Raw genomic sequence first — 11816 nt, 5'->3', positions numbered from 1 at the left:
GCCATTACATCGTTACCTTGAAAGGAGTCAAGCTGACCCTCTAGAGTTTGGGAAACCAGGGTCGTGTACTTCCCAACAGCTGGGAAGAATGTGAGGTGTTCAGTGAGCTTCTAGAGATGCTGGTAACTGCCGGTGGCGTGACAGTCTTGCCTTGCATCCAGTCACATGCCCTGTGTGCGCCATCTCTTCCTTACCCTATCCCTTCTTTTTCTCCGTCCCTCCTGAGTTGCCTTTACTTCCTCTGAACAGGTGGAAAATATGCTGTACCCCAAGCTCATCTCCCTGAACTCAGCACACTTCGATTTCCAGGGCTGCAATTTCTCAGAAAAGAACATGTATGCCCGAGATCGCAGAGACGGCCAGTCGAAGGAGGGAAGCGGCCGTGTTGCAATCTACAAAGCCTCAGGGATAATCCACAGGTTGGGAGGCAGCTGGGGCACAAGTGATGCAATGGCTTCCCCGATGAAAACAGTACCCTGTCGAGGGTATTTGAGGGGCAGGGGCCAGCCCACAGGTTCACGGGCAGTGTTACTGTCTGAGTCTGGGCCCCGCCTTTCTGGAACCTCAGGAGTGTATGCCAGGGCAGTTGCTAGCTGCTGGGGACTTCACACTTGTCTCCATTTTGCAAGGGATTACTTCTAACAGCGCCCATCTCCCCTGCATCTGTGCAGGCAGGGCTCTGATAAAGCTCTCTCTGTCCTAGCTACACACTTGAGTGCAACTACAACACTGGACGCTCGGTCAACAGCATCCCTGCTGCCTGCCATGACAATGGGCGCGCCAGCCCCCCGCCCCCACCAGCGTTCCCCTCCAGATACACTGTGGAGCTGTTTGAGCAGGTATGAATGACTGGGATACGCGGTGGGAGGGGGAGCCTCAGATTCTGGAAAGGCTTCACACCTGTGCCTGACTGAAGCCCTGGGAGAGGTTCCCTACTTTGGTTATTTCCCTGTTGCCAGGTGCAGGCCTCTAACGATAGTAGTCCCGCGAGGAGATTTGAACAGGCACTCTCTGACCCCCGCTACAGAGCACCCCTAGTCCAGCCGAATCTTTGCCTCTGAGCTTGTTTTCTTCCGTTTACTAAGTTCACTCACTCTTAGGCCCCCAGGCACCCTTTACTGTGGTCAGAATGTCCCAGAGCACAGAAGAGTAGGATTATAGAAGAGTAGGGTTATAGAAGAGATCCAGACACCTTCTCCCGGGGGCATTCCTTCCTGGTGCCAACCAGAATACACAATCACCCCTTCTCATAGCTGATGAGGGCCCCCACATGAGGCGCAGTTAGGGAACAGCTCAAAATCCACCTGTGATAAACAGCCAAGGTACACAATTTGGAACCCGTATGTATCTCCTTCCACTGTGTTGCACACTCCACCCTACTCAAGCAGTCGAGGCTGGGACCAGGTTGAGCCAAACTGGGTCCCCTACAGGTGGGACGAGCTATGGCCATTGCCGCCCTGGACATGGCCGAATGCAACCCGTGGCCACGAATTGTGCTGTCGGAACACAGCAGCCTCGCCAACCTCCGGGCCTGGATGCTTAAACACGTGCGAAGCAGCCGTGGCCTGAGCAGCACTGTGAACATGGGTGTCAGCAAGAAGAGAGGCTCTCGGACTCCACCCAAAGTCAACAAGTAAGCCTGCAGAGGGGGAGGAAGGATTTGAAAATGGCACAGGGCTCTAGAGCAGGCGTTGTAAGGAATTGTTATTCCTTTTCTCATCCCCAAGTACCACATGATAGAAATGCTTCCAGGGTAAATTAAAATTAGATTAGTTCATTTTCTGAGACTGGGATCCTTTCACCTGGAATTACGTACATCCTAGATACTGAAAATCAGGCTTAGAACTCCCTACTCCAGAGCCCTGCACAAAATATAGATGTGGTGAGAGTAGGGGGCAGGTGTCCCCAGTCACAGATAAAATTGTGAATGACTGAAAGGGTCCCAGAGGCAGCACCAAGGCTGTAAGGCGGAAATTCCGTGGGAGTTAAGGCTACTGGGGTAGCACTTAACACTGGCTGCAGGAGCATGGAGTTATGAACAGGGGCTTGTAGGCGTTCTGAGACCTGCAGGTACGCCCCACGTTAGACGCTCATCCAGGAACATGAATTCCTCCCTTCCCTCTTGGAATGAGCCCCTAAGCCTTTTCACCTTAAAGGTGAAACTCTACTGAGCACTAGACCTAGGAAAGAGTTGGGAACAAAATCTGGCCCAGGGTTAACTGGCATCTACTTCTTCGCAGTGGATTGCCCGTTTCCTGCTCTGAAAATACCTTGAACCGCACGCGGAGTTTTAGCACTGGCACAAGTGCTGGTGGTAGCAGCAGCAGCCAACAAAATTCACCACAGATGAAGAGCTCCCCCAGCTTCCCTTTTCATGGCAGTCGGCCTACAGGGCTGCCAGGCCTGGGCTCCAGCACCCAAAAAGTCAGCCACCGGGTGCTGGGCCCCGTCAGAGGTAAGCCAGTCTGGGATCCCCTGCAGCAGGTGTTCAGTTGTTTGGGACATTGCTGGGGGAAGTGAGAACCTGAAGATATACACTTGGTCTGGGCCCAAGGGGTGACTCAATAAAACCAGTTTGTAGCAGAACCTGCAGCCTCTCCTGCGGTGTTGGTGTCTCCTGCGGTGTTGGTGTCTCCGGCGGCACGAGCTCCAGGGTGTACTGTGTGCAGGGGCGTGAGTCCTAATGCGCAGCTTCTCTGCTGGAGACAGGGCTGTTTCCACGGATGGGACATTTGCCCAAGCAGGACCACACTGAAAAACAGGACAGTGGTAGGCGGTTCTGTTGGGGGCAGGATAAAGGGTGATGCTCTCAGAGCCCAAGAGGGCTGGCAATTGCTCCTGGCCTCAGAGCCTATTCAGAAAGTAGTATCAAAAAAACTCCAGCTCTTCCAGGAAAAATGATGTAACCTCTTCTGTTCTACACACTTACGATGGGGCAGCCTGGCCCCTTCCAGCACTGACCACAGTTGCTCCGCTGTGCATCAGTGCCTCTAGATTTTGCCCAGTGTGGCCCTGCTTGGTAAGAGTCTGGTTAAGATGTGAGCCAGAAGCAGATGGGTCTTTGGGGAAAAAGGGAAAGAATACAGAGCCACTGGGAGTGAACTTGACTGGTAGGGAGAGAGACTGTTGCAGCCCAGCTTCTGTAAAGATTGTCCATGAATCAGTATTGTGTGGCTTCTGAGCTGTGAAAATCTTGCCAGCATATGGAGGCTTGAACACTGGAACTGAGAGCTTTACTGGTTTAGCGCTGCACTTGTCCTTGTTAGCACTACCCGGCTACTCAGCTTTCAACACAGCTCTTGGCACAGACCTGAAGCCTCACTGGGTCCGCAGCTGCCAGTCTCGCTGCCTCAGGAGACTGACGGTGGCCCACCGGCTTTGCCCCAAGGTGCGTTCCTCCGGGTGTGCAGGCGGTTCCTGTTATATTCCAAGCCCACTTGCTCGAGATTCTGTCTTTGTTGGGAAAAGACACTTTGTACAGTGCTTGAGAGTACTGAAGTAATAATGATACCTTATATTTAAGTAGCATTAAACAGTGAGTAGTATCACATGTATCCTTCATTTCATCCTACTGCGGACCCACTGGGGTAGATGGTATTCCCATTTTTCTGATGAGGAAACAGAGGCGGTTTAAGGTGATTTGTCCAGATTGCACAGGGATTAAGTGACAGTTATTGAAACATTATTCAAATTTTTTCCCATCCTTTCCTTAGTAGTGTTGGCATTTTTTGGTTGACCTTTCATACCTCTTAACTCTTACTAGTTCCTGGAAAGGAACATCAGCATCATAGATTCTTCTTTCCTGGCTACAAAAGAGAAACACCAAAGAGTCTTTTCTAATTCCTCACTGGAGGATTCTAGGTAGTTTTTCATTTGTCTACTATTAACATCTCCCCTCCTGCCTCGATAGAGTGCTTGTTGTGTTAAGTTCTTTGAGTGAGGGACATGTGTTGTTTATTTCCCAAGATAACCAACATAAGATAGGCACAGTCAGTACTGAGTAATTCCTGATCAAACGACTTGAAATTTAATCGAGGACACAGAACAGCAAAACCTCCATAAAAACACAATTAGAAACATACAGTCTGGCCTAGGGAGCCACTGTTATAAACAAAAGCGTAATTAGCCAGAGAACATTCAATTGAGAAATGGTTCTGAAAAGTAGGTGGCAGTATACGACAGCAAAGACCAGAACCCCTGGACACAGTGGACAAAGCAGCAGACTAACTGGCTCAAAAGGCCAAGCTCTTCACCACGAAAATTGAAATGTCTTGGAAACAGAGACAACATGTTAGCATACAGCCCTCTACACTCACAGGTTCCACAGCTGCAGGCTCAACCAATCACAGATGGAAAATGTGCACCACGTGACTGACCAGGCCTACAATGGCTGTATCTGTAGTGAACGCGTACAGACGGTTTTTATTGTCATTCTTTCTAAAAAAGTATAACAACTATTTATATCGCACTAGGAATTGTAAGTGATCTAGAAATGACTTGAAGTATACAGGCGGATGTGCACGGCTGATATGCCACATTTAGGTATACTTTGTCTTCCATGATAGAGAAACAGAGTCTCCAGTCTCATAAATCTAACTATAAAGCAGCTATTACTTCCCACGCCCAAAATTTAGAATGTGATTTGACAAAGGACTTTTTTAAACTTGTGAATTTGTAAGAAATTTCCCACTAACGTGTAAAAATTGTGTCAAGTTTAACTATGTTTAATTAATAACAATTCTTTTACTAACTAGAACAAATCAACCGATTGACCTATCCAGAAGAGTTAGGCAGCCCAGCCAGGAGTTTAAGGCAGACGCTCAGGGAGCTAGTCCGACAAGTTCTGTCCTTAGGCTGGGGGTGACGTTTTAGAAAACCAGGGAGTGACCAGGAATTTTCCTGGGACAGGAGGCTGTGAAAGGGCTGAGTAAGCCTCGACTTGCAGCAGTCCCAACCACAGTGCCAAGGTCATCTATACCTTGTTCTTTTCTGCTGCAAAACCAGGCATTAAGCGCGCCCTCCCAGAGCTGTGGTCAGACTCAGAAGCAGACAGCACTATCGGCAGCTACTGCTGCAGACAGGGAAGGCCAACAGCTAGTAAAAGCATGGAGTGAGGGAACACAAAACCCGCAGGTACTGGGTGCAGAAGTATGCTGAGGAGAGGGTAGCCATGAAAACCAGCCTTTTCTGTGGTTACGATTGATGACAGCAAGGCAAAGACTGGAGCCCCAGGAGATCCCCAGGAGACAAGTGCAAAGGGCACTCACTCTCGGTCAGGCGAGGCCTCCTTGAATGTGCACCCTGTCTCACCGCTCCATCCTAGTCGAGCCCCACCCGAGCAAGCAGATACCTGAAATGTACCCCTGGCCCTCCAGCCTACCCAGCGCACTGGAGGGCAAAAGGAACTTGAGTGTACTGGGGGGGCACCTTCAACTCTTAGCACCCTCGCACTCCCTGACTCCCAATTCTGACACTTAAACCTGATGTTACCACCATCTTTTCTCCGCCTCTGTAATGTCCCGACTCGGCAGGCAGGCCACTTTTGATAAAGCAGCTGAAGCCCAGTGGCCACTTAACGAGACACAGGAACTGACTCTCATACTATCACTTTACTTAATTTTCCACCACAAACAAAAGTTGTATGTTAAGTAACTTAAAACTTGTTATGGTAGGAAATGCCTCCTAACACACCTACTTACGCCCTTAGCGCTGTGCCTGGCGTTTAAGTGATCAGCAAATACTTGAAGGCAAGTTGGGAGCCAAATGCCTGTGTCTCCCATTCAGGAGGGCACAAATCTGGTCTGCAGTCACCCAAAGGATTCAATAAGCTCTGGGGTGCTATACAGGTAGGAACAGTTCTAAAAGTGTTTAGGGCTGACAGCGTAGGTCCTGGGGCCAAGTGAGAGAAGTACTCCTCTAAATTGTGAGGCTTCAGACTTTCCACTCGGTGATGAGGTCTGTCTAGCTCTACCTCACAGACCTTTACCCCACAACTACCTTGCCAGTTCCAAAATAGAATCTGTCGCTGATTGTCATATCAGTTCAGTACATCTAGAAGCCGAACATGGTTGATTCTTGTCTCGGTGGGCATGGAGCAGTCCTGGAGCCAAAATCAGAACAGGGAAATCTGGGCTGTCTGCTCACAGTGCCTGATTTAACTCACTGGGCCAGATCTTGAGCCAGTCTTTTAAGTCTTTAATTAAACGCGTTATACTCTCCAGTTCAGACCTTGTCTCACATCCTGAAACTAATTCGGGACAGGATCCCTAGTTTACCCTTAATGCCTTTCCCGTGATCTTTGCATTTCATATTGAATTTATTATGTCATTTGCCTATTTTGCTTCCCATCTTCCTTAAGTGTTAACTTGAGTTCTTACTAGAACATACAGATGTCCCAAAGGGTTTCACCCTTTTTCAATTACTCTCTCCTGGAGTGAGGATGTGGCTTTATCCATTAACATGATTACAACATGATTCTGAATAACTACTTCTTAGATCATCTAGAAACCCACTAGTTCCTTCTCTATCAAGTTCTGATTTCTGCCTACTGTTCACTGCAAATTGGACACTTTTTAACAAAAAACTTACCCAGGCGATGGTCTCAAGTCTTAATTGGTACCCACCATCCCAGTAAATTCCTCCAACTAGAGTAGCTGCCATCGTGAGGTCTTGTCCTATTCATGTATCGGTTCTTCAGCCTTGGTTTGGGACATTTCCCAAGGTAACCTTGTTACTGCTGGCTACTGCTCACTGTGACTAGCTCAGTGTAGCCAGACAAAATGAAGTTCTTTGTGAGGGAGCATTCCTTTGAATGCAGTTCCAGGAAGGCTAATAGCTCTGGTCTGAGAGCATTTGGTATCTGCTGCCACTCTGGAACGAGGGCCTGCCAAGTCTGGAAGCCTCCCTGCCCAAGCCAAGCATTACCTGCTCCACTGAAGTCTGTCTTTTCTGAACTTAGAGCAGTGAGGTTCTAACCACACGGACTAGACCACAGAGCTGCCGATAGGGTTTAACTGTACGATCGGTAGTTGGTGTCTGCTGCTCAGGTTGACAAAATACTCTCCAAGGTCTCTGGTTTTCCAAACAGTATTTTGTGGGCACTGGGACATACAGTATTGTAGAAGACAGGTCCACACCCTCAAGTTCCAATTAGAATGTCGGCTAACACTACATGCTATGTGTGGGCGCTGTAAGTCCTTCACTTGTACTAATTAGTTCCTAGCCAAGTGCACAAAGAATGATGAAGAAAGGGGAATAGTCAGTTCTACCTGTAATGGAAAAGGAAGTTAGAGAAGAACCTAGGAAAGCTGTGTTTTAGAAGCCGAGCTCAGGAACCTCTTTGTGAGAGGAATATACTGGTGGGTGAGTAGGTTGGTTAGCTACAGAGAAGCAAAGTAGGAGGGCTGGCTGTGAGCTGAATTACTGGAATAAATGAGTCACTTTACAAACTAGCTCACTGATGGGAGAAGAGTCTCTTTAGACAAGGGACACTAGTGGGATGGAAAGCAGGTTCTTCTGACCAAGGGGAGGCAGCAGGAGAATGGAGTGCCAGGGCCCACTTGCCTTTTCATCTGCTTGTGTCCATTCTACTCAGAGCCCAGATGCCAGGACAGGAGACGGCGGCAACAGCCACTGACCCATCGCTCTACTTCAAGCAGCCTGATCCCAGCCCCAACTCCTGCTAATTCTGGTCCAGCCTCCTCACGAAACATGGGTCCCTGCCTGCTGCCCAACTCACTCAGCATATCAGGTCTGTACCCACTGCCACTGAAGTCTGGGTTCGCCAGCCTCCTTCCTTCCCGACTACCCAAGGTGTTAAACCAGGCTCCTGACTGAGTTGGAGATTTCCCTTCAGCTCTGCTGCCGCCTGGACTTCCTTCTTGACTTGGTGTAATGCAGGTCACTCCAGGCCAGGGACAGTTATCCTCCTGGATTATCCTAACTCCCTGTACAGAAGCTGGAATTCAATGAACATCTTTGTATAATAAAATCAGTTACCACTTACTGAGCGTTTATTACGTGCCAAACATTGCTCTAAGCATTCTCTCATTTAATCCTCACAGTTGAGGAATCAGGTCTTTTCCTGCTTGCTAGTCAAGCTTCCTAACTTCAGGAGCTGACCAACATTAGACAAACCTAAATAAAACAAAACAAAAACAAAAAAACAGACCTTTCACCTGTCATCACTGCATTGTGTGGCCAAAGGCTGTTGTCTGCTTTTCTTCTGAGACCTGCCTGTGCTGAGGACTGGAGGGGAACAACTGATCAGACTCGTTTCACTTCCTCCACCTCCCTCAGAGCCCATGACACCTGCGCAGTTTACTCTTCAGAGGTAGCCCGCAGTCCAGCAGTGCAGGGTACTGCTGATCAATCCTCACATGCTTGCACCTCTGCGTGGAGTAAGCTCTGCGGTCTCTACCTTTCCAGAGAAGAGCAGCTTGAGTGAGTTCTGCCTCAAGCTCTCAGCTGCATTCCTTGGACCAGGTTACAGCATGATGTGTCCTGTGCTTCTCAACCAGCGGCGATTTTGTCCACCCTCCCCCTCCCCCAAAAGGAACATTTCTCAATGTCTGGAAATATTTCTGGTGATTGTAATGATGAGGGCTAAGAGAAGCAACTACGACAAATGGTAAAGGACAGGGATGCTGCTAAAAATCCTACAATGCACAAGACAGCCCCCCCAAGACAAAGAATCCCCAACACACTCAGTAGTGCCAAGGCTGATCTAAAGAAGTTATCTCTCCTCTTCTCCCTGGCCCCAGCCCTAATACCCATTTCCTTTGTTCCTTAGGGAGCAGCTGTTCATTCCTATCCTCAGGGGACAAGCCAGAGGCTGTCATGGTGATTGGGAAAGGTCTCCTAGGGACTGGTGCCCGGATGCCCTGTATCAGGACCCGATTACAGGTAACATTTTGGGGTCTTCCCTGGTCCCCAGCTAACAGCTATGGCAGAGCCCAGCAAGGCATTTCATCTGGACAGTGGGAGGGAAAATGTTACCGCCTCTCCCAGCCACATCAAGAGCTGCTCTTGCCCCCCTTCTGACTCCATTGCCCCCCTACCCTTCAGCCAGGTCTCTTGCTTGCTTCCAACCCATGTCCCACCAGTTGTAACCCACCCTAAGCCCGCTAGCTCTTCCTGCCCCTCCCCTTAGCTTCTCCTCTCTTTCTGCCCAGACCTGCCCGAGGAGAGTTCCCGCCAGAAGGGGTCCCGGATTCCCCAGGTAACACATGTGGCTGCTGCTCCTAGGACAGCTACGCAACCAATTCTGATTCAGTCCCGATCCCCATGTGAGGCTGGCTACCCTTGGGTGTTGGCAGAAACTGACTGTATGGGTGAAGCTTACGCTGCTCTGGCAGGGGCTGAGGCAGACTCTGAGGGAGGTCTAGCGATCCTCCAGGAGGTGTCCACAGTGTCATACTATTCAGCCACACCTGACTGAGGGTAAATGCTGGGCCCTTTTGCCTCCCCTGGTTGAGCAAGACTTAAGAGTGTGGTCATAGACAAACCCTGGAGTTCTGTCGTTCTGCCTCACCCTCTCAGCTAGGGACAGTGCCCAGAAATGAAAGATTCCAGTACCTGTGTTTACTCCACTACACTCTTTCTGCATGCAAACTCTAGAAGCTAACCTAGAGGCAAAAAAGCTCACAGAAGAATCTAGCCTCTTAGCTTACCCCATGTCCACACAGGCTAGGCCCAGGTTGGGCCGGGGCTCACCGCCGACTTGCAGAGGGATGAGAGGCTCTTCGGGCCCCACATCCCCTATTCCCGGGACCAGGGAGAGCAGTGAGCTGGAGCCGGGACCCTGCTCTGCACCAGGGTGAGCACACAGTTCAGTCCCTCACCCCACCTCTCACTTCTAGCCCCTCATCTCCGTTCTGTCTTTCAGGACCATTGTCTTCTTTCCCTGTTCCCTTTGACCCCAAAAGACTGAATGTACTTTTATTAAGAATCTAGCCCGTCTTCCCTGTCATAGCCTCAATCTTTACTTCAATGTATTAGAAAACAAACTTCAAGTTAGGGCCCAAGGCCTGGGAGCTGGCTGGTTCCAGCATCAGGCCACAGTGTAAGACTCAGCCTGCTTATCCTTACCTAGCTCACTTGTTAGCTCCCAACCCCTGGCTAAAAGCTCAGAAGAGGGGCAGAGTGTCCATAGCCCTGACACTGTTTTCTTCTCTGTTGCAGGATGCCTCAGGCCGGGCCCCCACGGCCCCACTCTGCCCCTGCCTTTTCTCCTCTCTCTTGTAGTCTCTCTGACTCCCAGTCCCGGATTTGTTACACTGGGGGGTCCGTGGGCCAAACTGAGGTTTGTTTTGTCCCTAAGTCTCCCCCGTTTGCTGTATCTCCCCGGGTCTGATGCCTCGACTACATGACTAGGATATAGTCCCAAGATGGGGATTCAGGGAGAATGTGCTAGTCTCCACCCTCAGCTGCTGACTCCATGTGACAACTGTACCTCCTCGGAATGCCAGTCAACTTATTCTGGGGCTTTGCAAAGCAGCACCTTGAGACAGGCCAAAGCAGGGACCTGCCACCCCTTCCCTCCCTCCACAGCACAAGATTTGGGGACCACAAAAAGTATATCTATATTTTTATATTGGGTGGGGAGTAGAAAAGAAAGCAGCCCCTATACTGGGCCCTACTCAGTGGCAGCTTCTTGTTCCATAGAGTTAAGGAAGACTTGGAAATAAAAGTTGTTTGGGAAAATCCAGGTGTAGTTGCTTTGTATGTTGTGATGGGTAGAAGGGATCAAGTGAAGTGTGAAGGCCCCTCACACCCTCCATCTTGCCTCAGACTATGTCCTGGAACCCTAGAAAAAAGGGGGAAAGACCTGAGGTAAGGAAAATGCTGCATCTTTCCTCTGAGGAAATCCTTCCGGAAATCCACACCCATCCAGCCTGTTCCCCTTCACATATTTGACCCACACCTAAGAAAGGGCTCCGCGCCTTCTCCCACCACCCCACCTGTCCTCTCTCTGACTCAGGTGTACGGTGGCCAACCTCTAATCCAGTGTCCTGGCCCCAAAACATGGACATTCTTTATCTTCATGCCCTCAGCAGCAACTCCGTGGCTAGATGAAAAGCCTAACCCCTGGGAAAGTGAGGCCCAGTAAGTCGCGAGCCCACGTTCTCAGCCTGTCCGGCCGCCTCGATGCCTTTATCCCAACAGTCTCAGCCTCACTGAAGCCTGGGGACCACATGAAGGTGGGCCTGAGGGGGTGCAGACTCCCACCCCCACTCGGCGGGGGGGAAGGCGCTCCCTGCTCTGCGGGATCTGGGCCCGACACTTCCCGGCGTGAAGTTCCGAGCCCGCCGGCCCTGGCGCGGCCTCGCCGCTCCACTCTGCGGGGCGCTGCGACCCAGACCGTTACCTGGGCGGAGAAAGTGCCGCTTTCATTCCTGCTTCTTGGGGTTGTTGACCGCCACGTAGTGATAGAGAACCACCAGCAGGAAGAGCGACACGCCCAGCATGTTGGCGAAGATGGCGAGCTGCACGTCCGTGATCATCCTGCGGGGAAGAGGAGGGACTGAGCCTCCGGTCCACGCGCTCCTCGCCCAGGCGGGACCGTTCTCGCCCTCGGGCCGGCCACGGCCGCCGGGTGGACCGCGCCTGCGTGTCGCTCACCTGACCGGCTGGGCCCGGCTCCGGCTCCGTGGCGGTCTACGCACCGGCTAGAGGTAGCAACGCTGGGCCGGAAGTCTGCGACGCCAGCGCAGTCCCCAGCCAGTCACTTCCGGCCGGCAGCCGGTCGGAACGGCCCCTCTAGCCCGCCGTCTCGCCTGCTCCGCGAGCGGGCGGGCGCGCTGGCCGGGGGCGGG

At 51.0% G+C, this 11816-nt stretch overlaps 2 protein-coding genes across 5 annotated transcripts in view; one reads left to right on the top strand and one right to left on the bottom strand.

Moving 5' to 3' along the window:
* Nucleotides 1–10708, top strand: part of AGBL5 (ATP/GTP binding protein-like 5) — a 16569-nt gene extending 5861 nt beyond the window's left edge. For 2 of the 4 annotated variants that reach the window (XM_012727469.1, XM_012727468.1), the window contains exons 8-13: nt 250–419; nt 704–839; nt 1431–1633; nt 2241–2455; nt 7595–7750; nt 8792–10266. In XM_012727469.1, the coding sequence (XP_012582923.1) occupies nt 250–419; nt 704–839; nt 1431–1633; nt 2241–2455; nt 7595–7750; nt 8792–9042 (1131 nt within the window). In that variant the 3' untranslated portion in view covers nt 9043–10266. Of the gene's footprint in view, nt 1–249; nt 420–703; nt 840–1430; nt 1634–2240; nt 2456–7594; nt 7751–8791 lie in introns of all 4 variants that reach the window. The other 2 variants (XR_001145637.1, XM_012727470.1) reach the window with 2 other exon arrangements.
* OST4 (oligosaccharyltransferase 4 homolog (S. cerevisiae)) lies at nt 10563–11727 on the bottom strand. Its single transcript, XM_004686371.2, has 3 exons — nt 11623–11727; nt 11369–11505; nt 10563–10807 (listed from the first exon to the last, which is right to left on the bottom strand). Exon 2 carries the CDS (start codon nt 11502–11504, stop codon nt 11391–11393), a length of 114 nt encoding a protein of 37 aa, XP_004686428.1. The 5' UTR covers nt 11505; nt 11623–11727; the 3' UTR covers nt 10563–10807; nt 11369–11390.
* Between the last annotated feature and the right edge of the window lie 89 nt (nt 11728–11816).

Source organism: Condylura cristata, unplaced genomic scaffold (assembly GCF_000260355.1).
Source record: "Condylura cristata isolate star-nosed mole 26May11 unplaced genomic scaffold, ConCri1.0 scaffold00020, whole genome shotgun sequence".
In the NCBI taxonomy this organism is placed as follows: Eukaryota; Metazoa; Chordata; class Mammalia; order Eulipotyphla; family Talpidae; genus Condylura; species Condylura cristata.
This window is presented reverse-complemented; position numbering and strand designations above follow the sequence as displayed.